The sequence below is a fragment of the Corylus avellana genome, chromosome 2, assembly GCF_965113065.1.
Source record: "Corylus avellana chromosome 2, dhCorAvel1.hap1.2, whole genome shotgun sequence".
In the NCBI taxonomy this organism is placed as follows: Eukaryota; Viridiplantae; Streptophyta; class Magnoliopsida; order Fagales; family Betulaceae; genus Corylus; species Corylus avellana.
This window is the reverse complement of record NC_142491.1, coordinates 34,334,401-34,360,363: the sequence shown is the minus strand read 5'-3', so window position 1 is coordinate 34,360,363 and position 25,963 is coordinate 34,334,401. Positions and strand designations below refer to the sequence as shown.

The 25,963-nt window shown below is 35.8% G+C and overlaps 3 protein-coding genes and 2 non-coding genes across 5 annotated transcripts; 3 read left to right on the top strand and 2 right to left on the bottom strand.

The window, feature by feature from the left end:
- The first annotated feature begins 3,678 nt into the window (after positions 1-3,678).
- On the top strand, positions 3,679-7,649 carry LOC132182861 (Protein phosphatase 2C family protein). The gene is made up of 4 exons (XM_059596221.2): positions 3,679-4,098; positions 4,805-5,175; positions 6,156-6,392; positions 7,152-7,649. The coding sequence occupies exons 1-4, from the start codon at positions 3,774-3,776 to the stop codon at positions 7,365-7,367; spliced, it is 1,149 nt and encodes a 382-aa protein (XP_059452204.1). The 5' UTR covers positions 3,679-3,773; the 3' UTR covers positions 7,368-7,649.
- Positions 7,650-10,189: 2,540 nt separating this feature from the next.
- LOC132162061 (uncharacterized) lies at positions 10,190-18,163 on the top strand. Its single transcript, XM_059572310.2, has 16 exons — positions 10,190-10,568; positions 10,990-11,184; positions 11,279-11,353; positions 11,466-11,633; positions 11,782-11,945; positions 12,835-13,053; positions 13,420-13,546; positions 14,054-14,242; positions 14,791-14,877; positions 15,044-15,198; positions 15,760-15,879; positions 16,807-17,032; positions 17,236-17,295; positions 17,372-17,545; positions 17,634-17,743; positions 17,898-18,163. The coding sequence occupies exons 1-16, from the start codon at positions 10,368-10,370 to the stop codon at positions 18,061-18,063; spliced, it is 2,436 nt and encodes an 811-aa protein (XP_059428293.1). The 5' UTR covers positions 10,190-10,367; the 3' UTR covers positions 18,064-18,163.
- A 1,654-nt stretch (positions 18,164-19,817) lies between these two features.
- On the bottom strand, positions 19,818-19,894 carry LOC132168344 (small nucleolar RNA snoR118). The gene has a single exon (XR_009438858.1). It is a non-coding gene; the product is annotated as a small nucleolar RNA snoR118 (small nucleolar RNA).
- An 87-nt stretch (positions 19,895-19,981) lies between these two features.
- On the bottom strand, positions 19,982-20,055 carry LOC132168313 (small nucleolar RNA R66). Its single transcript, XR_009438830.2, has one exon. It is a non-coding gene; the product is annotated as a small nucleolar RNA R66 (small nucleolar RNA).
- Positions 20,056-24,228: 4,173 nt separating this feature from the next.
- Positions 24,229-25,154, top strand: LOC132164325 (Ca2+-binding protein 1). The gene has a single exon (XM_059574821.2). The coding sequence runs from the start codon at positions 24,359-24,361 to the stop codon at positions 24,845-24,847; it is 489 nt and encodes a 162-aa protein (XP_059430804.2). The 5' UTR covers positions 24,229-24,358; the 3' UTR covers positions 24,848-25,154.
- The last annotated feature ends 809 nt before the right edge of the window (positions 25,155-25,963 follow it).

Below are 25,963 nucleotides of genomic sequence, written 5' to 3'. Positions count from 1 at the left end.
TTTTGGGGAAAAGGGAAAATACTAAATAAATAAACATAAGGGCAGTAATCCAGTGTGGCAGAGGTGTAGGTAAAACCTTAGGGAAAGATCTGGTGTGACGCGCACACAGCAGCTATGGTGCACCAACTAGCAGCGATCTAGTGTGACGCGGTACACAATAAGGAATATAGACCAGCGGCCAAGGATCTAGTGTGGTGCGGGGCTGTAGATCTGGCGTGTGTGACGCATGGAGAGAGTGGGTTGTGTGTGGCGCGTGAAACTCACTCTCAGAGAGAGTGTCCGGCGCGTGGAGGCGCGTGCTGGGTGGTGGAGGCGAGTGGTGGACTTTGTTTCTTCACAAATTTTTCGATTTTGAGCAACAAGGCCGCAAAAAGACCTCTACAATTTCCGTCACGTACAAAAACAACTGCAACAAGCGTTTGGTGTATTGTTGAAACAAAAAGAGACACCAAAAAGAACACTCAAACGGAAAAAGAAAACTTTACGGACACGAAATGGAGGCTTAAAAGAGGCACCTAGAAAACAGTGGCTCTAATACCATGTAGAAAAAGACAACAGAAAGATAATTGTAGAGAAGAAATTTATATTTCTGATGTATGTTCAATTGTACAATAGAATGACCTATTCATAGTTGAATAAGGCCAAAAAAGAAAAGAAATACAATAATTACAAAATCACATAAAATCAACATATTTATAATAATGAATACTGTATCAAATGTTGCAATAATATATGTGGAGAATATTTCCGTAATATATTGAGAATATTACGGGAATATTTTGTCACATAAATATTACTGAAATATAATCTTCTAACAAAATGCTTTTTTGGTCCATATGATTTGTGGTTTTGATACATGGTTCTCCAAGTTTTTTAAAAAATGGTTAATTACTCACTAAAGTAAGAAAAAAGAACAAATGAATCATTATCTATAGAAAAGTTGACAAAATCTATTAATAAATCATTGGTTGGCAAAATCAATCAATGTGGTTTACTTGATTTGCAATTAATTCTCTGTAGTATCAAAAAGAATTCAAAGGTCCCTAAGGTACACAAAAAAAATAATTTAGTCCATACAGTTAAATTGCGTTAACTGACTTAATAGATTATAATAACATGAAACGTTAGAAACAATAAAATTGTAATACTTGTCATATTTAAATCAGTGTCACACTAACATAATCTGTTAAATTAGTGGATAGAATTTGATTGTAGGGACTAAATTATTTTTTTGACATACTTTAGGTACCTTTGAGTTCATTTTGATACCACAGAGAATTAATTGTAAATCAGGTAAACCGCAAGTACAAATTTTTCATTTTTCCCTATTTTCAATACCATTTTGCTTAAAAACAAATCATCATCATTCATGATAAAAGCTTTTTCATTTGATTGATAACTGATAATTTGCTACCCCGAATGTCATCAAAACTGCCCCATTATTTGCTTGGTGGCATTGGCGTTGCTCGATCTTTGCAGAAACCAAGCACTAATTTAGTAATTTAATTTAGATGGTGGCATAAGGGCAATCATGTATGGTGGAGCTTCATTTCGGTTGGCATGTCCCATAAAGTGCAACACCTTCACTGTAGTGAAAGGATAATAATATGATGCCATTTTTCTGGGTTAAAATGACCCCACCACCACCTATTCAAACAACATGTTCATGTATTTTTCCAATTGCTTCCAATTCAAATATTAAAACCCAAATCAGAAATCTTTCTGGCCTTTCATTGTTGGGCCCATCTAAGCCCATCACAAAATCTTCTAGGCCCATCTCTGATCTACACAGCCGGTCCATCAAATCTCATCCATGCAGACCATGCCTTCCTCCATCAATTTACCTCATACCAGAAAGATTGAAAAAAATAAAATAAAATAAAATATAAAATACCATGTATGCATAATAGGTATGAGCAAACTATACATAATGAGGATGAAGATTTTCTAGATTTTCTATGGTATATTCTACCCAATTTTAAAGAATTTGATAAATAATTTTGGAAGCAATGCTATTGTCAACAATAAGGTAAGAAGAGGCTATAATAAAAAGTATGTATAAGTTTTAAAATCTCTAATGTTTGACCAATTACCCTTTTAGCACAATAGTGGCAAAATGCTCATGATTTACTTTGTCTCTATACATTTTTTTTTTTTTACATGTCCACACAAGAGGAGATGATTTAAATTAGTGGCCTCCGTTTCATGAGGCATGATCCCCAGCCGATTGAGCTATTCCTTGAGGGACACTTTGTCCCTATACTAAGACAATGTGAATTGCCTCCAACTTTTGAAATCTCACCGTATTAAATACTAAACTCTTCTTGGAAAAATATAGTGAAAATGCTTTTGATTTACTTTATTGTTACGCAAACACAATGTAAATTGTGTCTCATTATCCCTTAATTCAATGTTTGTGTTGTGGTCCTCCCAACTAAAAAAAGAGTAATGGTATACAGCACTACCCATCACTCCCCCCATCCTTCAAGCTTAGGTGAGGTGGTCCTCCTTAGTATTTGATGCATAGAGACTAATTTTTAGGTCAGAGGACCACACGAGGGATGGAGAGTGATAGGATAATATATAACATTATTCAACTAAAACATCAATTTTCATGCATCAAATGCTATGGAAAGTCTTGAGGATCACGCTACATAAGCTTTGAAGAGATGTTGAATAATTGAATGATATATAACATTACTCGTCAAGATATTTGAAGAGACTGTGTTACATAGGCTTTAGGTTTAGATAGATGAGGAATAATGTATAGCATTACTCGTTTGACAAATAAACTCAAAGAAGAATATTGTTGATTCACTTGGCCACTATTATGATCACAATGTGAATTCTCTCAAAGATGGTCAAAATTTTTAAGATTTTATATTGACCTAAAAAAAAAAGTAGACTAGACTTGTTTTTCCATATAGATAGATGTCTTGGTTCTAAATGTTTGAAAGTCAAAACTAGTAAAGGTAACCAAAAGGTAAAGGTAAAAGACCAAAGAAACAAAGGTAGGCTTTAGACTTTCACAATTTCACAAATCCACCGTCCCCAAACACCCAATAGGGCATCAAGAAATCAAAATTAATAATTTAATAATCTAGGCTTTGCAAGGAGTAAAGAGAATTTAATAACAAGCTTTAAATTATTAATAAGTATTTAATTTACGTATACAAATTATAAACTCTATAAGAAACATTGAACCTGGACCAGAACATAAACAACAACAAATTTTTTTTTTTAAAAAAAAAAATTTGATAGGAACTAATTACGTCACAACTTAGAATCACGCCTAATAAAGCGAAGGTTCGAATCATTTTCCCCTCTCTTGTGCAGACATAAAAAAAAAAAAAAAAAAAAAAAATTACGTCACAACCCGAACAAAATTTGAAAAACTAATTAAAAAACAAAAAATTCAAAAAAAAAGAAAAGAAAAGAAAGTAGTCTTACTTGTATCGCAGAAGTACAAAAACAGACATGAGACAGAGAAAACAACACCCAACAAAAAGGCTTCCCCACACGGCCACACCATCTTCCTCCCACAATACCATGACCCCTTGGCTGTTCCTCTACCACCGAACAGCCGCAAACCTACGCACCCTCCCCATCTTAACCTAAGCACCCTCTTCTTTAAAACTAGATTTTCCCTTCCCTTCTTTTTCTCTTCAAAACTTGTGAGATCCATTTCTGACGACGACGACGACTCCTATTACGACGAAGAAGGTTCCAGTGCACGGGCTAGAGTTTGGGTTAGGGTTTATGAGAGATGTGGGATGCTCCAGGCATTGATGAATCTGCTCTCTCTCTGCTTGAAGCCATTCGGCGGTGAGAAACTCGATTCCGTCGGCGTGATCGGCGCCAATTACAGCGGCGGTTCCGGTGGAAGAGAAGGCAAGAATGGGCTGCTGTGGTTTCGTGATTTGGGGAGGTTTGCCGCCGGAGACTTCTCCATGGCCGTTATCCAGGCCAACCAGGTCCTCGAGGACCAGAGCCAGATCGAGTCCGGGCCCTTCGGGACCTTCGTTGGCGTCTATGACGGCCACGGTGGCCCCGATGCTGCTCGCTATGTCTGCGACCACTTGTTCCGCCATTTCCAAGGTTCGTGGTTTCCAAACCCCAATTTGGTTTATAGACGGTGATATTAGGGTTTTGGTACTTGTAGTTTTCAATTGGTCACGTCTGGGAACTATGTGTATGATTGCTTGTGTGCTTTTTCATGGATTGCAACTGTTTTTGTGATTAGCTATCAGTGATTTTCGAGGACCAAATTTGCTTCTCGTGATTTTGAAATCCCCAACTTTTCTTTATATACAGTAGTTTTAGGGTTTTTGGTGCTGCCTGTGGTTTTCAATTGGCCACGTCTTTAACTATATTTATGATTTTTAGTGTGCTTTCAATGGAATGCAACTGTTTTTTTGTGATTAGTTATTGGTGATTTTTGGATCAAATTTTACTTTTTGCGAGCTTTTGAAAAGTTGTGGTTTTTGATTGGGCCTTTTGAGATTTTAGATTGCAAAGTATGGTATCGGGTACAGTTGAAAGCGGCTGTACAAATGTGTGGTCTGTTTGGTTAGTAATTATTATTATTATTTTTTTTTTGCTTTTTAATAGCTTAAAGCAATGTAGATTTTGTTTTCAAAAGCAAGAAAAGTGCTTCAGAAATTGCTTACCTAATAAGAAACTCGTGGCATAAGTTATCCTTTGCCCCTTTTTCTCTGTTTTTTTTTTTTTTGGTTTATTTGTTTAGTTTAATAGGGAAGGAGACTTTCTTATGTTGGCTATCTTAGGCTTTGTGCTTATGCAGCAATATCAGCGGAGGCGGAGGGAGTTGTGACAACGGATACCATTCAAAGAGCTTTCCACGAAACAGAGGAAGGGTTTACTGCTCGTGTGTCAGAGTTATGGAGTACTCGACCCAACATAGCAACTGTTGGGTCATGCTGTCTGGTTGGAGTTATATTTCGGCGAACCCTCTTCATTGCTAACCTTGGAGATTCACGTGTTGTGTTGGGCAAGAAAGTTGGCAACACTGGAGGAATTGCTGCCATACAATTATCGACAGAGCACAATGCAAACATTGAGGCTGTCAGGCAGGAGCTTAAGGAGTTACACCCTGATGATCCTCAAATTGTTGTTCTTAAGCATGGAGTTTGGAGAGTAAAGGGCATTATCCAGGTTATTTCAAAATTTTACTTGTTGACTAGTGTGTGCAGAAATTAACAAATTTCTGTAAGTTTCATTACTGTTGCTTGAATTCTCCAGCATATGTTTTAGTGGATAGAATTTAGTCTTTGTTGCATATTTTATTCGAGAAATGACTTAACTTAGAGATCTTTAGGTGCTTCCCTTGTGATTGCCTAATGTATGCCGGTACATCTGATCCAGAAAAGTTTGAAGTCCATGTGTCAAGACAGTGCAAAGAGGCGACCTAGGTGATTGCCTTTTGAAGTGTTTTTATTAGCCCCATCATTCATGGAGGTTTAAAAAATATATATATATAACTTCCGTCACATATGGACTAAGTGGCATCTGTGCAGTATGTACCATATTGGCATGAGAAGATGAGTTGAAGGATAATTGTTGATCACTTTGGAAATCTATGAAGGGAAGGGGCCTTCTGAAGTTTTTCTTTTCTATTAGTTTATCTTCATTTATGTTGCTGCATCAGTATCAATTTTTGTTAGAATCTTTCAAGTCCAAGTCACCATAACTTGATCAGTCAGTTTCCTTCCAGTAAACTGTTCTTAACTTTCAATAACTGTGTAAATATTGAGTGAAAAAAGAAAGAAGTTGAACCGACTTAGGAAACCATTGAATTTCCTGTTTTGTCATAATGGATGAAATTGCTAGGCATATGTAGGAAAAGGTCCAATAGTGTATGACTTCTGCTAATGATACAATTTTAGAAAAGTGAAAAATTTCTTTGCATAAAAGAAATTTTAATAATTGTTTTTTCACAGCTTAATAGAAACTGTTATAGAAAATTCATTATGAAAGCGACTGTTTGATTTTATTTTTCCCTAGGAATTTCTTATAATTATTCTAACATGCATCAATTTGAAAATCTCTATCTTTTTTTTTTTTTCCCAACTTTCTATGACCATGCTCCTTAAAGTGATATCCTTTCACGGATGTGATTATTATATTTGATGCAGGTTTCTAGATCCATAGGTGATGTATATATGAAACATGCGCAGTACAACAGGGAGCCGATTAATGCAAAATTCAGGCTTCCTGAACCTATGAACATGCCAATCTTGAGTGCTGTTCCAACTATTCTTTCTCATCATCTCCAACCAAATGATTCTTTCCTCATATTTGCATCTGATGGTCTATGGGAACACTTGAGTAATGAGAAGGCTGTGGATATTGTCCACAGTCATCCACGAGCAGTAAGACTTTGTCCTCTTTAATCTATTAATATTGCATCATTCTTTATTGCTAGTCAGCTTGTTGACTAACCAGGATTTACTTAATCAATCTTAGATGTGAGGAAAGTAATTTATGATATTAAGCCACATGCTGGAATTGAGTGTTGCTATATCATTATCAGATGCACTTATAATTTATATGCCCATTTTCTTTTTGCTTGACAAAGTTTAGATTTTACCTTGCAGTCTTCCTCTTTGATTGATCAGGCAATTTCATAAGCTCATTCATATATGATCATCTAGCTCTAGCTTCTTGTTCATGTCTGTTGGCTATGTTTTTTGGATTCAGGAGTTTATTATTTTAATGTCGATGTGTATTGGATGTTAAGACCATCACTATGTTCTGCTTTATTTAAACAGCTTCTTCTGAATTACTCAAGCATTGATGATTGAACGGATTGTTCTGCTATTATCTGCTGGTGTCATGTACTGTATAATTCTACTGGGCCCTCAGTTTTTACAAATCCTGCCCTGCTTCTTCTGGTAAAATGAAAATATAGTTATTTAAAGCTAGCCTCCAATTTGACTGCCATTAGGCTGAATTTTTTATATTCTCAGAAACCAGAATCTTATATCCTCATGTATGGGGCTGAGCTGAATCATTATATTTTTCACATTCACGATGCAGTGAGGGGATTTGATCAATTTGCCTGTGTTTAATTGATAGTTTTTTTATTTTTTTATTTTTTTATACGGTGCTCACCAGCTTGTTAAATGCAGGGAAGTGCAAAAAGACTTGTCAAGGCTGCCCTACAAGAGGCGGCTAGAAAACGAGAAATGAGATATTCAGATCTTCGTAAAATTGACAAGAAGATTCGTCGCCATTTTCATGACGATATTACTGTTATTGTTTTGTTCTTAAACCACGACCTTATATCCAAAGGCATAGTGGAAGACCCCCCGCTCTCAATCCGAAGTGCTCTTGATCACGTGTAATCTCTGAAAGCAAACGTGTTTTGCCACATCTGATATTGGCGGACATCCTTAAAACCACTCTACCATTATAAGATATGATTGCATGGGCTTGAGAGCAGCACTGACAAAGCAGTTTCTCTGCTTGGATACTGATACTGAGATACCTTATCTGAAAGAGGCTTCAAAATTTGTATAATGTTGTGAGAAATGATAACTTTAATTACTACAAATTGCATGTTATACATTGATATAGTTTTATTTAAATGCACGTTCTTTGATTTCCAATCACGTAACGTGAGAATATACTTGTGGTATTAATATTTGTGTTTGCTAACATTTATGGATAATGTATCTGTATTAGCATGTGTAACAGTGTATGGTTTATTATTGAATCAAACGTGGAAAGAATTATCATGCATCAGCGCCTGCGCCCCGAGTCTCTTCCGCTCAAGATAGGTTGTTCATCCCAAAGAAGGTTCCGAGTGGCAGCAGGTGAGGATTCACTCGCTGATACTGCTGGTTTTGACCTTTTGATTTTAGTAATGCTAGATACTCAGTTCTTACTTCTAATCAATGTTGTAGTGCCCATTAGTTTATGAAAGAAAATAATAATAATAATAATGACTGATGGACACGGTCATATCAACCCTAATGGAATGAAAGTTGAGGTATTATCTCTAAAGCATAAAACCTTTGCCACACGAGTCAAGGCAGTTATTGATGACAATACTGGCCGGTGGAATGTACCTAGTGATGGAGATTTTTTTGGAGGGGGAAGCGGAAAAAATATGTAGTCTGCCTCTTGGTTCAAATGGTCACTCTAACAAATTAATATGGAGTGGTTTGCTGTCTGAAAATTTCTCAGTAAAAAGCGCATACATACCATATGGGGAAGAATTTGCATATACACATGTCAAGTGAGTATTCTAGAGCCTCTGCGAATAGTTTTGTATGGAAGAGTATTTGGTCTTAATGTTCTCGGAGTTGTGAATTTTTTTTTTTTTAGGAAAATATTTTTAAGAGACAGGTGGTTAAGGATTCCTTGTGTCCCATTTGTGGGACTGAGGTAGAAAATACGTCATATTTTGTGGCAACTTGTGATGTATGGCGGGAGTGTTCTCGAAAAATTCAAAAATGCTCCACTAGAGGAGATGGTGTTTTTCTATATTATAGGTGGGCGGTTGGATAGGGTTGAGAAAGGAGATTTCGAACTAATTGCCACAATAGCAAGAGGAATTTGGCTTCGTCGAAATGCTTTGGTTTTTGATAGGAAGTTTTTACACCCGAATCAACCAGTTAAAAATGAAAAGGGAGGCTATGGAGGATTTCTATGCGATATAGTTGCAGAAAAATCATAAGGAAATACGTTGTCCGGATATTGGGACCTCGAGATTGTTGGTTCCTCCTAGTCGAGTGTACAAAATTAATTGGAATGTGGCCCTTGATAAATGATGGGTGTGAGCGTTATTGTTAGAGATCATGTGGGACAGCTTATGGCAACAATGTCTTCACTTGTGCAGTTCTTCATTAATCTAACAGTTACAGAGGCCATGGCGGCACAGAAAGCTGTGATGTTTGGAAAAGATTTAAGACTCAAAAATATTTATTTTGGAAGAGGATGGTCAGGAGATAGTACATGTGATATGGAAGAATGACCACTCTTGATATCAATGTGGACAATTGATTGACAACTCGAAGACTATTCTAAATAGCCTCCAATCTTAAGTAATACAATAACTCATCTTTTGGCAAAAGCAGTTTTTCAACAAGTTAGGGAGGAAATTTGGATGGAAGATTGTCCTTTGTTTCTCCATGATATTATAACTTCTTAGAGTTAGTATTTGATTTGGTATTAATGAAAGTCGAATTTACATAAATAAATAAAAACCCCTTCCCCACAATGTCAATTGGCAAGAAAAAATGGTTGTAATTTGAAAATTGCAAAAACACATAATTCGCACTTAATGAACATACACATAAATTCACTTATACACATATATCTAAATTAAGACTTATAATTACAATAATTTAAGCTATATTTATAAAACTCAACATGTTCTCATTACAAAGTTAAAAATAATACAAATAAAGTTACACGAGCTTATATGAATTGGGTTGCGTTTACATGAGTTTGGCTCGTTTAATAAAGGAGTTTTAATTTTTGTTCAAGCTCTATTCGTTTAATAAATGAATTGATCACGAATCGAGCTAATTTGAGCTAAGCTCGAACATGTTTGTGAGTGGCTTTGTTCATTTACAACCCCACTTTGGAGCCATACTCAAGTTTGACGTAGTCCTGTAATTATATGGTGCATGCCATAAAATGAGGAAGGAGTTTGCACGTACTCACTACTCATGATTAGTTGGAACAAAGCCACAAACACTCTCATCATCATCGAATGAGGAAGGAGTTTGCATGTCATTGAATTGATAACGAAGCGGACGACACATCACGACTCACTTGACAAATTGGTTGTGTTGGATTGATGTGACCCGACCTGCTTAACTTATTTAATAAACAAATCATGTTGGGTTGACTTAAATACTACGTGTTTGACTTGTTATTTGATAAAAATAAATAAATAAATAAATCACAAATATAATACAAAATATATCAAAATGATGCAGATATCGTCTTTTCAAGTTTATCATCACCAAAAACATAAATAAATAAATAAAGATGATTGAAGGCAACGCCAGAGAAAAACTTTGGACTAATATTACCGGCCGAGTGACCATTCCAAATCCAATTATGCAGTAATGGGAAATCAAGACCCAAAATGGCCCAACATGTAGTTGCGTAATTATTCTAAAAAATCGAGGGCATTTTGGGGATTAAGAAGCCACAACTTAGACATTCATTCACCTCAGCGGAGCTCAATACTGCGCTGGACGGGCGATCGCCATTTTCAGCCATGCCAATTCCCAAAGACAAAGATCAACAAATACTAAGGTTTTGACTTAAATATCCTGCAATATTTCCATTAGCAAGAAAACTAGCTGCTGATTCTCACAGCGCTCATGGCTCTGAAAAGCTCATTATTATCATTGGCATACGCTTTGGTCCTCGCGCTGAATCTACTCTTAATCCCATCCGAGTCGGCGGCACCGCAAGCCTTTCGGAGAGATCCGGGACATCCTCAGTGGCACCACGGAGCCTTCCAAGACGTCAGAGAGAGCGTCCGAACCGATGTCCGTCGCTTGCTCCATACTCGCGCCGAGGTACTCATTTTCCATCGCCTCGTGTTCTATTTTGGCTTCGATTTTTAGTTTTTTTTTTTTTTTTTTTTCCATTTTTCCTGGTTTACAATATGAAATTTTAATTAATTTATTTAAGGATTGAAATTTCATAAAATTATTCAGCTCAATTCAATGGAGTACTCATTTAATCGGCATTTTAATGGAGGTGTTTGGTTTAAAAGTAGATTGTGCGAGTGCCTTTTGTATGCTTCGGATTTGGATTTTTTTTTTCCAAGTTTTTTCTGGTTTATGATAGATAATTTATGGAAATTATTTTCATATATATATACAAGTAGTGATTGTTGAGATTGTTGTTATTTTAAGGAAGGTGGTTATTTTAAAAGTTGAAATTGTGTGCGACTGCTGTTTGAATGTTTTACTCATGTATATAAGTGTCGGGCAGGTTCCATTCCAGGTTCCACTTGAAGTAAATGTAGTCCTCGTTGGTTTCAAGGGGGACGGAGGCTATAGGTACAAGGTAGATGATCACAAATTGGAAGAGTTTCTGAGGGTCAGCTTCCCGACTCACAGGCCCTTGTGCTTAGAGACCGGCGAGCATCTCGATATCGAGCATCATGTTGTTTTTAACGCATTTCATGTAAGCTTCACAAAATCGTTTCATCGCTGATACTATCATATTTTGCATTGTTTCAAGTTTCTAATATTTTGTGTTCTAATTTGTCACACTACAGGCTGGACAGCCGGAACTTATAGCACTTGAGAAGGCACTGAAAGAGGCCATGGTTCCTGCTGGAACTGCAAGAGAGGTGACCAACCAACACTATATTTATCAATTACTGGTGCTCGTAATTGTCTGTGAGGAAGTATATTTATCATTTGTCTTTGATAACATTGTAAATTATATTTTTAAACTTTTAGACTGATTATGGAAGAGAGGTCCCTTTATTCGAGATAGATGCAACCGCTGTTGAACCAGTATTTGAGAAGCTATATTCGTACATATTTGACATGGACAATGTTAGATATTCCGCTGCGGAGATGGATAGACCTGTGCCGAGTGCAATATTTATCGTCAACTTCGACAAGGTAGAGCCTTAAGTAATTTGTTATTAATTTATTTGCCTTTTCTTTTATTAAAGTCATTTGATATCAAAACCATTCTTCCTCATGGTTTTATTAGTCTCCTTGTGCTCATGGCCGTGTGATCAATAGTGAACTGATATTTTTTTCGCAGGTGAGAATGGATCCTAGGAATAAGGAAATTGATCTCGGACATTTAATGTATGACAAACTTACCCAGCTAACAGAGGAAGATATTAAAAATCAAGAGGGTGGCTACATATATCGTTATCGGTATAATGGTGGAGGAGCATCCCAAGTTTGGCTCGGCTCTGGCAGGTATAGTTGATGTAACGTAGTTCATGGAAGAGACACACTCTCGAAATTGATCCCATTAGGCTTTCATATCCTACTATCCTCTCTCTGCACAATGTCGATTTATTTTCTGAAGATATTCAATGCTGTCAGATACATATGGTTGTTATGTTGCCTTACAGTTTGAGGGATTTGAGCTGTATGGAGCGATTCGAATATTTCATATTCAACTAGCTGTATCTAACTTCTTTGGCATTTTTGTTGATTGATATCTCACAAACTTTATCATCAACCTCTAGCCTGACCAGATCAAGATGAATATGATTTTATCATTGATGGTTTTACATGTTGGTTTTTTACTTGAGTTGTGATCCATGTATTGGATTTCATTTAACTTGACATAGAGTGCATCCCAGGACATAGGATTTATTGTAAGATGAATGTTGTGTAATTAATTAGTGGGAAAATGAGAATGATATTGCTTGAATTTCAGGAACAGTGGTTGGAGTGCTGCTGCTACAACCACAGGCAATTATGTTGTCATGTTAGAGTGAATGTATTAGTTCATTGAGTTATAACTTATTCATGGCACTATTCATCTCCGATACTATCGAGATTTCAAATAGTGGTTTCTAAGGATGGTTACTCATTGTTGCTGTCACTGTCAAACCTTTCTTTCCTCTAATAGTGTTAATACATAACCTTATAAATATAGGAAATGATCGTTGAAATCATATTATGATTTCATTATCAATTCCATTGAATCCATTAATTTATGCCATGAATTTAGTGTTTATTCACTGTATTTGAGGACAATAGTAAGTTACTCCTTTCCATTTCTCTCTCACTCTGTGTGTGTGTGCATGTGAGGCTGTGTTTAATATGGGTCTAACTGTCTGCCTATACTATTCAGATTTGTTGTGATCGACCTCTCAGCGGGCCCATGCACTTATGGAAAGATTGAGACTGAAGAGGGGAGTGTTAGTGCTAGAACATTGCCACGCTTACAGCAAGTGATGCTTCCAAGAGGTTTAGGTCCAGCTAGTGGTCATTCTTCCCATGATATATTCATTGGACAACTTGCCTCTTTGATATCAACCACAGTTGAGCATGTTATAGCTCCGGATGTCAGGTACTTATTCTACTTCTTGATGTGGCCAATGAGCTTTAGCTCTAATGGTGCTTCCTCCCTTTATAGCAAGGTGGAAGGTGAGGTCGTGGGTTCAACCCCCACCTGGTACATGTGTAAATTACCAAAACAAAAAAAAGAAAAGAAATTCTTGATGCGGTGCACTCTTTCACTATTCTACTGAAATTTCACTGTGTTTTACACATGAACTATATTGACACATGTACGACATCAATTGAATATTAAAATCAGGCCAGACTGATGAATGCCTAGAATGCAGTTGATTAAGTACCTCAATACTATACCTCATTACTGTGTGCTATATCTTTTTTCCCAATCCGATCATTTGTTTATCCTTTATGAACTCAGGTTTGAAACTGTTGATCTGGCAACGAGGTTGCTTGTACCTATCATTGTCCTGCAAAATCATAATCGATATAATATTATGGACAAAGGTCACAATTACAGTATTAATATCAAAGCAATTGAGGCAGAGGTAAGTTGTTGTTATGCTTCCCCGTGACTTGTATGTTGCATTCTATGGTAGTATTTCAGGAAATCATTAGACAATTGGCTACTGTTAGATTGGAGGCAAGGGAGGAACTATCTTCGCCACTCATGTAGCTAGCCTAAAGTATCTTTGTCTAGGGCCGTATTGTTAATTTGAGTGATCTGAGGATTTCGAATATGGTGTCAGTTGGTCAATGCCTCTGGTCATGCTCCAATGGGCAATTGCATTTTTTATTTCTATTTTTTTTTTTTTTTTTTTTTTGAGGATGTAAATATAGAATAAGATCCAACCCCACCCTTTCAAAGTAGAGCTCTTATATTGTTTTACTACTCAGATGTTCTTCAAAAGTGATGCAGATTCTTTGACTCGTGATTTTTGAGGTTGATTATAAGAAAAATTTCTCTTGAATGCATTATAATTTTGCAATCACTCTATGATAAACCTAGAAACACTTGTCCAAGTTTCTCTTATCTGGTATTCTCTCTTTTGCAGGTTAAGAAGATGGTTCATGATGGACAAGAAGTAGTTATAGTTGGAGGTTCACATTCATTACATCGCCATGAGAAGTTGGCTATTGCTGTTTCAAAGGCAATGCGAGGCCATTCCCTGCAAGAAACAAAGAAGGATGGGCGTTTCCATGTTCATACAAAGACATATCTGGATGGTGCCATTCTTAAAGAAGTGAGTATTTTCTTTGTACTCTAATATATCTCCATTTCTCAAATTACCTGGTATTATAGCATTGAATGATGCGATTATCTATCACTTGTGAGAAGATTGGCGATAGTATTCTTGCTTGTTTGTAGTTATTAGTCATTAGAACAAACCCCCTTCATCTTTGTAAGGTACAATGGTCAATTTTTCTTACAAGAGAAATGTAGAGTTTACTTTTGGTAGATCAGATACAGCCCAAAAAAATTTGTGGGTCTTTAGGATGGTGTTTGTGGTTGTGGGGTTTTCCTTGGTTGGTTTCTGTTTGGTTTTGGGGGGATTGTTTTGTTCATTTTAGTTAGGTGTTTCCTGTTGTATACTTCCTATGTAGGTAGGCGCCTTGCGCTTTTAATAATAACTTTCATTACTTGGTAAAAAAAAAAAAAAAGATAAAAGCCCAAATTTTTTTAAATATTTATCTTCTTGACATAATGACAATGCTTGTGGTTGAGTTTCTGAATGACAATATCTATTTATGCATTCTGTCTCACATTTTTACTTGAAAATTCTCATCGCAGGAGATGGAACGATCCGCTGATGTGCTTGCTGCAGGTTTGCTTGAGGTGGCTGATCCATCTCTTTCAAGTAAATTTTTCCTCCGCCAGGTTAGTCGAAAGCTGCTACATTTTTCCTTATTGTGTGGAATGTCAAAAGGGAATTACATTTGGCCTTTTCTGATGGAGTTTCTTTTAATATAGAAGTCCATAGCGTATTACAAGCTTTTGTTCCCTCTCATCTTTATTGCTGTAAAATGTATTTTGCTTCCCACAGCACTGGATGGATGAATCTGAGGGGTCAAGTGATTCCATACTAAAGCATAAACCTCTTTGGGCTACTTACGACTCAAAACACGGCAAGAAGAAAAAGAAAACGGAAAAGAAACAGGGGGATCTATACCGGACTTATGGAACAAGAGTAATTCCTGTGTGAGCATGCCTCCTTTTCTTGCAGTGTCATAATTTTTACAGCTTTTTCACATTAGTATATCCAGCCTCCTACATGCATCCTAATTTTATAGAGGATGTATTGCTCACTTCTTGCTGCAGTTTTATCCATAGACTGAAGTTGTGTCATAATCATCAAAAGTGTTTTCCTTTATTTTGTAGTTGACTATGGTGGTTAATGATGTAAATCTAAATTGGAATTGTTCTCTCCCTCTTTAATTATTCTTTACATCCAAAATTTGGAGCTCTAGAATTGCTTGGCCACGTTGCTGCAGACATCTAAAAGCTCAACTCTAAATTTCTTACAAATTTTAGCATCAATAAATTGTTGGGCAAATTTGAAGGCAAAGGCTAGGTCTTCATGACACCTTTTTAATTGCAATTATATCAAAACATGGAATATATCAGACTGCTTAGTTATTGCTGTAAACAATGTATTTAAACTCTGAATTATTTATTTATTTTTTTGATGCTGTAGATTGTTTTATTTGATATGAGAGCTATTTATGAGGTATTTAACTGTGATGAGTTCATCTTTTGCAGTTTTGTGCTATCATTAGCTGATGTGGATGCTCAACTTATGATGGAAGACGAAAGTCTCATATGGACAAGCAATGATGTTGTCATTGTACTTGAGCATCAAAGTGAAAAGATACCTCTGAGGTGATTGGCTACCAATTGTTCCTGGCTACCAGCTTTGCTGCATTGTTGACTATATCCTGTTTGTGTTGTAGTCATTAAAGTGTCATTGATCAAAACTATATTATTAAATTCCATAACCTCATCCCACCTTGGGGCCATGCGGACAGGTAATCAAGAGTCAACTCTGGCTCATTATGAAGTGTTACCCCATGTAGCAATGCATAATCCATTGATTTATAGGGCATTGAGTCATTTTTCAGAAACTCAACCATGTCCTTTTTAGTCATTCTTTGTAGGACCTCCAACTTAGCAATGTCAATCCGTGCTGAACCCCAACCCCTAAAATAATTACCTAAAGCTGCCTTTACAAAACCATTTCAGTCGAGTATCTCTCTTCTCATCTTTGGTGATTACAGTTTGTCGGTTGTCATAGCATAGGCACTCAACTCTAATTTTGATCTATCTTTTCTTGCCAATGACTCATCTCAAGATCCTGAGTAGAGCTACTCTCTCAGTGGATGTATTGCTCACTTGCGGCAGAATATTTGGACAACTTTCTAGCCGTCTGTACATATGTACTTTTTCCTTCAATTTGATAGATGTACTTTTTCCTTCAAGCAACATTGTGGAAGGCTGAGTTTCAACCTTTCAATCTCACTATGTTCGTGGATCATTGAACCAAGATTGGAATAATGGCAATGGTCAGCTATCTGTTCGCCATCCATGCAGCTACTCTGATACAGAAGTTGTAGGTTGTCCTCTTTCTGCATATGCATGGGAGTGCATGTCCCAGAGAATGCAAACATGCAGGCTTTCATTCCTTGCACAACACAATGTCCAATTTATCAGCATTGCATTATGATCTAAGATTGACTAAGCTATTGTATATTTCTGCCTTTCCTTTGAGAAGTGGGGGTTCTCATAATATTTAATTGTCTTGTTGGACAGTTACGTTTCAGAAACGGAGAGAAGGCATGCTATCCCATCACAGGCACAGCGTCATATATTGGCAGGGCTTGCCTCTGTTGTGGGTGGATTGAGTGCACCATATGAGAAGGCTTCTCATGTACATGAAAGGCCAGTTGTGAATTGGCTTTGGGCTGCTGGTTGTCATCCGTTTGGACCATTCTCAAATACTTCTCAAATTAGTCAAATGCTGCAAGATGTTGCATTGGTAAGGCCAATCTTATCGAACCCAAATACTCCATAAATATCAGATATGATACTTTGGGTCATTGATGCATAATGATCATAGATCTACCGTCTACGGTAATTATTGTTGTCACTGTCATTATTGTGAATAGAAAATTTCTCTTTTTATTCTGACATTACTGTGGATGACATTTATCTGAAGTCACTTTGTATTCTTGTTGGCAGAGGAACTCAATATATGCACGTGTAGATTCTGCACTTCACAGGATCCGTGATACCTCAGAGGTAATTTAATCTTCATTCACCCATCTTTTATTTGTATTATTAGACGCTTACATCGAGTCTTATCTATTCTGCACAGGCTGTAGAAGCTTTTGCTGCAGATCACCTCAAAACTTCACTTGGTGAACCAGTCAAGGGCAAGAAGAACAAGACAACCACTGAGCTCTGGTTGGAGAAGTTTTACAGAAAAACAACTAACCTGCCAGAACCTTTCCCTCATGAATTAGTTGAACGTTTAGAGAAGTACTTAGATGTAAGTCACTCATGAGCTAAACTCAAATTCTTCTCTCTTAACAGCTTCAATATCAATAAATGTTGCTTTTTTATGTGATTAAATGCAGAGCCTTGAGGAACAGCTTGTAGATTTGTCTTCTTTGTTATATGATCACCGGTTACATGATGCACATTTTAACAGTTCAGAAATTCTACAGAGCTCCATGTTTACCCAGCAGTAAGTTATTCTGCAAAATAGTCTGTAGTCAATCAAATTCCTTTTTTTTTTTTTTTTTTGGGGGGGATAAATATGCCATTACATATCTGGAGTACCCATTTGAGAAGCTTCTTTTTGAATTTTTATGATTACCCTCAGCATGTTTGAAATGCAGGTATGTAGATCATGTCTTAGCCAGTGAAAGGGAAAAGATGAGGTGCTGCGAAATCGAGTTCAAATATCCGGTGCAATCCTCCCAAACATACATCTACGGGGGCATTCTTATTGCTGGATTCTTTGTATACTTCCTTGTCATCTTCTTTTCCAATCCCGTGCGCTGACTTTAAGACTTACTCTCTATGGAATACACACCAATTTTTCAAAGCTCAGATGCTCACATGTAGAAGAAATGCATTTTTAAAATCTGACAAGAATTTTGACTATACCATCTTTATATGGTTTTTTAGTACACAATGAGTAGCAGATCAGGGCAGTCCACATCTCTTCAGTAACTAGTATTTTGGAATTATATTACCAGCATTAGATGATTCTATGCAGCCTAGATGGTGCTCGTTTCAGTTGTATCATGGCACGCTTTTCATGGTTTTGTGTGTGGAAGTGGAACCAAGGTGTGTGTGGTTTGTGACAATGTAGTAATTGACTAAATCAATGTACATTAGTGGGTGGGTGCATATTGAGAAACCATAAACATACAAGGCAGAAGGTCCTTTGCGCTCGTAAAGTTGTTCAAGATGCTCCCTATGACTTTCGTGAAAAAATCTGAGGAAGGTACAACTTTGTCATGATCATCATAATGAATAAATTTAAGGATTAATCATTAAACTATGGTTTTTTTTTTTTTCGAGTAAAAAAGGAAAAATAAAATAAAATGAAAAAAAATTGTTCATACGTGCAGGCAGCTACGTGTCCATTCTTGTCATCTCAGCATGTCACTTAAATAATAATAATAACAATAGTGGCTTGTTGGGTGGTCATCACTCATTAGGGATGGACGGAAACCCCATTGTCCCTCAGGGTGGGTCGTAAGCTGAGATCGTCCCTCGTGTCGTGACCCACTAGTGAGTTAGATTGTCATTGATGGATTGTTTGGGTATGAGGATACGATGCTTCTATTTGATTTCACTGGGAAAAATCTCCTTATCCCGTCTCTACTCTCAACTCTCTCTAAAATTCTCTTCGTTGTAAATATATATCTATTCTGTTTGGTTGCTAGAAAACATGTTGAAATTCTCAAAACAAAATCTATTTCTTCTATATGGGTGCCAAGAAAATATCAATTAATGAAAAGAGAACCGAGCATGTAAGAGGGTATTTAAATGGTATTTAGATAAATATAAAGAAAGTTATTATGAACTGTATTTAGAATGGGAAAACAAAGAGTACTTTGTTTCCTTCAATTTATTTATTTTTTGAACAAGTTTCCTTAAATTTATTAGGAGTATAGCATACTCCTAAACAAACTCAGACCATGCCCTTTTAATTAACATACTTCTACCACAAATTACATCCAACTTGATGATTTTAAGAGGATTATTCAGCAAGTAAAGATTTTGAACTTTATCATCTGGAAGATAAAATACTAAACATCTTGACACTTTTTTTAAAATTCTTTTCTCCAAATGATTTTTTTTTCTAAATTCATTTTATTAAATAATCTACTTCATTCAATAAATAATTTTTTTTTTCTTAAATAAATGTGGAATTCAGACATTTGAAGATTTAAAAAAAAAAAAAATTAGAAAAAAGTGTTGAAATGCCTAATAGCCCCATCCTGTGAGCTGTCTTCTGTGCCATAACGTAATTGTTAGAACATGCAATTAGTTGAGAAACTAACATTTTTCCACGACTCTTCGTATCAAGACTTAAATTCCATTAATCATTTTACAGTCGAGCTTGAATTGGGGTTTTTCAATTCCATTTTACAAAACGGTTTAAAGCCTGTATACACCAAATGCTGGCATCCAAACACCGATATTTAAGAAGCTGGGTTGACTAAATTTAGATCCAAACAACCCCCAGCTGGAGAAAAAAGACAAAACAAAACAAAAAAGAAAAAGACTGAATCAAAAGGAAAAGATCAGATATAGCTTTCTAGGCTGCAAATGTCCATCAAATATAAGATCAGAGCCCAGTGCATATTTCATCATCTACAAATTATCCTTTTTGCCTTTTGAAATCAAAACCCATGTAAAATATATAACAAAACTAATAAGTAACAAACACGATGAATACGAAGGAGTCCTCAGAAGTTATGCTTATAGTTGTCATCAAATTAGACAATCAGGTCTCAAAGATTTCATGCCATCATCGGAGCCCCCCCATGTTCTACTATCTGAAAAGCTTTGGAAAACTTCAATGGGATATCAAATATGAAAATTGCTACAAATAATTGAAAAAACTAAGGGGATTTGGCAAGAAGTTATTCACTGTGCCTGGGGAACAATACTAAGGCAAAATGACTCAACTTTCTTGCACAAAACTATGCCTCCTAATCCAAATAGACTGGAAGAAAACACCATAGATCCATGGGTATTAGATCAAAGGCATTCAAATAAGAGGCATCTTCAAATCAACAACCACAGAGATACACATGAAAACACAGGCAAACAAAAAGAGAGAGAGAGAGAGAGGGAGAAGCATGGCTCTGGATGGTGGTGTTGGGTTTATATACTGAGACATTGAATTAGGGTTTTGGGAAATGGGGTTTGCTAAAAAAGATCCTTCATCTTCTGTAAAATTACGAATCGCTCGAACTCTTTTGGGCCTCTTGCATAAATTCTTTTGTCTCATTACAGAGCCCAAAAGTCAACAGCCCAACAAGAGTATTTGGACCCAAGAAAAATAAAAGTAACACTAATCATTGTGAAAATAGAACAGTAGACATCATAAGCCGGCAACTAGGGATGGGCAAATTAACCGTTACCGTTTAACCGGCCGTCTACCGGCTTCGACCGAACCAATATAAACCGTAGCCGATATGCCGATATCCTTATCGGTTAAAAAAAATATACCGGAATTCGGTCCGGTCCGGTCCGGTTAAGCGGTTCTTATCGGTTAACCGGTTAACCGATAAGAAACCGGAATTTTTTTTTTTTTTTTTTAAGTCCTAGTCCCAAAACGGCGCCGTTTAGTCTTTTAGAGAGGTTTCCAAATTCCCACAAGTAACACAGGTTTCCGAATTTGTGTAATGGTGTTGCCCATGACTTATTTTCCTTTTGCTAAGTGACTTTAATTAGTTAATACTTTGTTTATTATTCATTAATGAATTTTATTTTAATTTGGGTTTGGGTAGGTTTGATGTTTTTTTTTTTAAGTGATGGCATTTGATGAGATTTCTTTGCCTTTGGTAAAAGCATTTTTCATTAACTAGTTTTGCTAGTCTAATTAGCATTCATTATGTTAATTAGTCCATTTGCTTTGGAAAAATGTATTTTATAATATTAAAAAAAAAAAAAAAAAAGTTGAAGTGGATCAATATAAAAAAGCTTCAATTTTTAGTCCAAAAAACAAATATTTGGGTCCCAACAAAAAGTATTTGGTCCCTAAAATAACTCATTTTTAATAAATTATTTTAGCCCAACAAAAAGTATTTGGGCTCTCAAAAGTAAAAAAAACTCATTTTTGGTTTTTGGCCCAAAAAAATAAATCAATATAAAGCTCTCGGTTAAATCGGTTAACCGGTTTAACCGGACCGTTTAACCGTGTACCGTTTTAACCGAAATTATCGGTTAAAATTCTTATTGGTTCGGTATCGGTTAATAAACCGTTTAACCGAAAATTATCGGTTAATAACCGATAAGGTCCTTAACCGGACCGTTTTGACCGATACCCAGGCCTACCGGCAACTTTGAAAACAAGCTGTCCCAAAGGGATAGTTCAATTGGCCTTGGATCACATCTCAAGAAGTGAGGTTACTAGTTTGAGTCTTCCTCCCCTCTTCCCTTGCATAGACATGTAAAAAAAAAAAACTTTGAAAAGCTGAAAATAATACAAAAAACCCATTATAAAACTTTAAAAAATTTATTTTTGAAAATAACATATTTTCATAAGAATAGAAATTTCTTACAAATTGAGTTGTAGGACAATTTAGAGCATGTTTAGAGTTGCATTTGAAAAATAGAACTTTTAAGTTAAAAAAAACTTTTGGGCAAAAGCTTTGTTTTTAAGTTTTTGTCAAAAGTACGTTTTGGCAATTTTTAGGTTTTTTGGACTCTTAAAAGCGCTTTTAATTTTTTTACCAAATGAGTACTTTTTTCTTCAAACAGACTTTTTGGGTATTAGAAGCACTTTTAAAACCCTCAAACGCAACTCCAAACAAGCCCTTAGTCTTTAAAAGTAGCTTTAATAAGTGCTTCTCATATATGTTTTTTTAATAAGAGTAATAAAAAAAAAACAATAAACGCCATTTAAAAAGACATTAACAAACTTAACCACTAATGATGGATCATGTAATTCGAAGGCATGGCAGGGCATACTTTATAATTTATATGAGAAGCTTTGTTGTGTGATCTACGTGCATACATGTTCATTTATATTTATGGGTGGATATAAAATTTGAAGTGTGAGGTATAAAACTAAAAATAATATAAAAAGAACTTTTTATAAAATAAAAATAGGGAACACATTGAGGTCCCCCTAAGCCTCAACTAGCTCCGGATCTATTCCCATTCACCAAAACTAAAAACTAAAAAGAATATTCCAAAATAGAAATACATTTTGTGGAATCCATTTATATTATCTATCAAGATTATTCCAAATAAGCTACTTGTCTTGGTCAAGTCTTTTTTTATTTATGGATCGATGAGGACAGGAGCGAAATCACCTTATGACTTGGCCCCCAAGCCATAAGATGGTCCCCGAAAAAATAATTTTATAAAAAATATATATATAAATTTTATAAACCATAGATATATAGTATGTCATAATTTAGAATTTCTATGCTTTACCCAAAAAAAAAAAATAAAAATAAAAATCTATGCTTTTAATCTTCTGTACTCTATAATTCATTACCAATATTTTAGTTTTTAGAATTAAAAGTTCTCTAAAGGTGCTTTTGAAAATTAATTATAGGGAGTGTAACTTGGTTGTATAATTGAGAATAAGGTTCCTTTGGCATCTATAGTGACAAGAACGTGATTGGTTGAATGATTAGGAAATTCCAATTGAATGGTAGGATTGAATGCTGGACCACACGTTAGAGTTGTCACATGGGTTTGGGTCGTGTGTGGGCCAAGACCCACGAGCCCATCAAATATCAAGTCGCACAAGTCAATATTACAATACAATGCCACGCATGTTCGTGAGAGGTGACGCAGAAAGTGCTATTCATTGATGTACTTGTATTTATTCATTTATTTATTTTTACATGTCTGTATAAGAGAGAAGATGATTCGAACTAGTGACTTTCACTTCATTAGACGTAGTCTTAACCGACTAAGGTACCTCTTAAAGACAGTGATATCAAATACAAGGCAATTGTATTTTTTTTTATTTAATAATAATAGTTTTGTGAGTATAAAGTGTCAATATGATGTTAGTGTAAAAGTACGATCAGTAACGAATGGACGCAATAAAGTTAATAATTAAAGTGAATTATAATAATTTATTAAAAAATATAATGAAGTAACGAAGAGTTTCAAAATGAAGGCAAAAGTAAATAAACTGCTCTCACAGTCCACAAAAATCACAGAGAAAAGTCGGTATGTCAATGTGATTCATTCCAACTAGGCCACCAGTGGCAGAGCCAACTATTTTATATTGAGGGTACTGTTAAAATTTTTTTTACGTCTTAAAAATTTTCTTCACCCTAAAAATTTGGTAATTCACATAATATATGCATTACACAAAATATCTATAAAAGTTCATAAATATGTGCTGAAATTGATATATTATAACTGTAACATGTCGATACTAGATCAAAAAAATAGAAATACAAAAAAAAAAAAAAAGTGTTTAAAATTGCACTTTACGGTCTCTTGTCATAATCACTTAAAGAAAAACAAGAAAAATTTGACCAACTACACATCATTGAGATATTATACCAAACATGTGATGTGTGTTAAGTTTGAGGGTGCTGTGAGTTAAAAAAAAATATATATATATATATTAAAATTAAAAAATATTAAATTCTTGGGGCACCCCCACGGGACCATGTGGCTCCGCCACTGTAGGCAACTACAAAGCGAAGTAAACCAACCAGTAAACTGTGACACGTGTGGTTTAACCAAACAGCCCACGTAACAAAAACACAAACAAACAACGACCGATGAGACCAATGACGTCATTACGTACGTATAGAGCTATGCTAAAAGCCCACGTGCAGCCTCATAAACTTGTGGCCCAAGATATTCGATTCCATACGGGTGGACCCCGAAACTCTTGGAACCCAACTGTAACTTAATTAAAAACAATAAAATATAGAAAGCTTTATACAAAAATAAAAAGAAGGGGTAAAAGACCTAGTCCCTTCATTTTCATCCTATATAATACGATCGATACAAGGCCTAAGGAAGGAGTAACGACCCCTTCATTTTCACCACAGATTTCGTAGAGCACGTTTGTTCATTTCCTCCTTTGCGGTGCAAAAACTACACAACAACAAGAGACAAAGAAAAAATGTGTCCTTCTGGAAGAACCCTACGTGCCGAGGTCGCCGATAGCTCGTCTTTGCGGCCAGCTTTCAACGTGCTCGACGCCGACAACGACGGAAAGATCAGCCGGGACGACCTTCGCACGTTCTACGCAGGGTTTTCGAGCGGAGGAGCCGACGAAGACGCTATAAAGTCGATGATATCGGTGGCGGATATCAACAAAGACGGCTTCGTGGAGTACGACGAGTTCGAGCGCGTTTTGGGTGATCGGAGAAGGTCACCGCAGGCACGTGGTGGTGGCGGTGAGATTATGGTAGACGTGTTTAGGATCATGGACAAGGACGGGGATGGGAAGCTGAGCCATGGCGATTTGAAGAGCTACATGGAGTGGGCTGGATTCGCTGCCACTGATGAAGATATTAGAGCTATGATTGCGTTGGGAGGCGGTGATGAAAAGGGCGGTGTGTCCTATGACGGTTTGCTCAAGATATTGGCCATTGATTTTAGCTCATAATCTTCCCGTCGTTGGAATTTTCAATTTTTCAGAGATCTGTTCAGCTTTTTGTCCTATTAGTTTTTGTAGTTTTATATTGTTTTTTTTTTCAACAAACTTTTGTTCTTCTTCTTCGGGAGAATAATCGACGCTAGTGTTGGGTCTTGTTCCATTGTCTTGACTCTTGAGCCATTCCAGGTGAAGACGCGTTCGTTTTGGGATTTGACTGGTAGATGTGCGTGCCTTAATCATGTGGTGTAAGAATACTCGTTTCCTTTTTCAAATTGTAGGTATTAATCGACAAATATTAGATGCTCTCTTGATTGTACTCTTATTGTTCTCATGGTATTTATGAAAATGTTATTATTTTAAATTAAGTGAGAAAAATAAAGCTATTTTTTTTTTTTTTCTTTTTAGAAAATAATATCTATCTACGGTAAGAGGACACATTAAGAGTACGTTTGAGATTGCAATTTTGTATGAATAATCTGTATTTTTAAAAAATATCGCAATATATAAAGCGTTTGATATTGCGATTTAAAAAGCACTTAATTTAAAATAAGAAAAAAATATGTGATTTTTATAAACAGTTTAGGGAGTACTTATTTGAAAATATGTGAATTTAAACCAAAATTACGATTTCGCATAACAAATATTTTTTAACATGTTTTACAAAACGTCTTTGTAATTTTAAAAAGTAGTGATTTAAAAAACGTAATTTTTAAAATCGCATTTATTGAAACCGCAATCTCAAACGACCTTAAGATAATACACCTAACATTCTCCCTCTAATGTTTAATATATTGAATTCATCAAACAATATAATGGTAAAATAATTTATCACTGCCAGTCTTGCAAGAATGGGGATAAACAATTTGGAACTAGTTTTTTTTTTTTTTTTTTTTTTTTTTGACATGCTCACACAAGGGAAGAGGAAGATGAGATTTGAACTAGTGACCTGCGCTTCATGAAGCGTGCTAACCACATAACCGCTTAACCATATTAACTGCTAACCGCATTTTTATATAATATATTTTTATAATTATAATTATAATAATATTTATACATATAACATAATCACTTGATCATTAAATCACTTTCTTTTTTTTTTAGATAATTAAATCACAATTTGAGTAT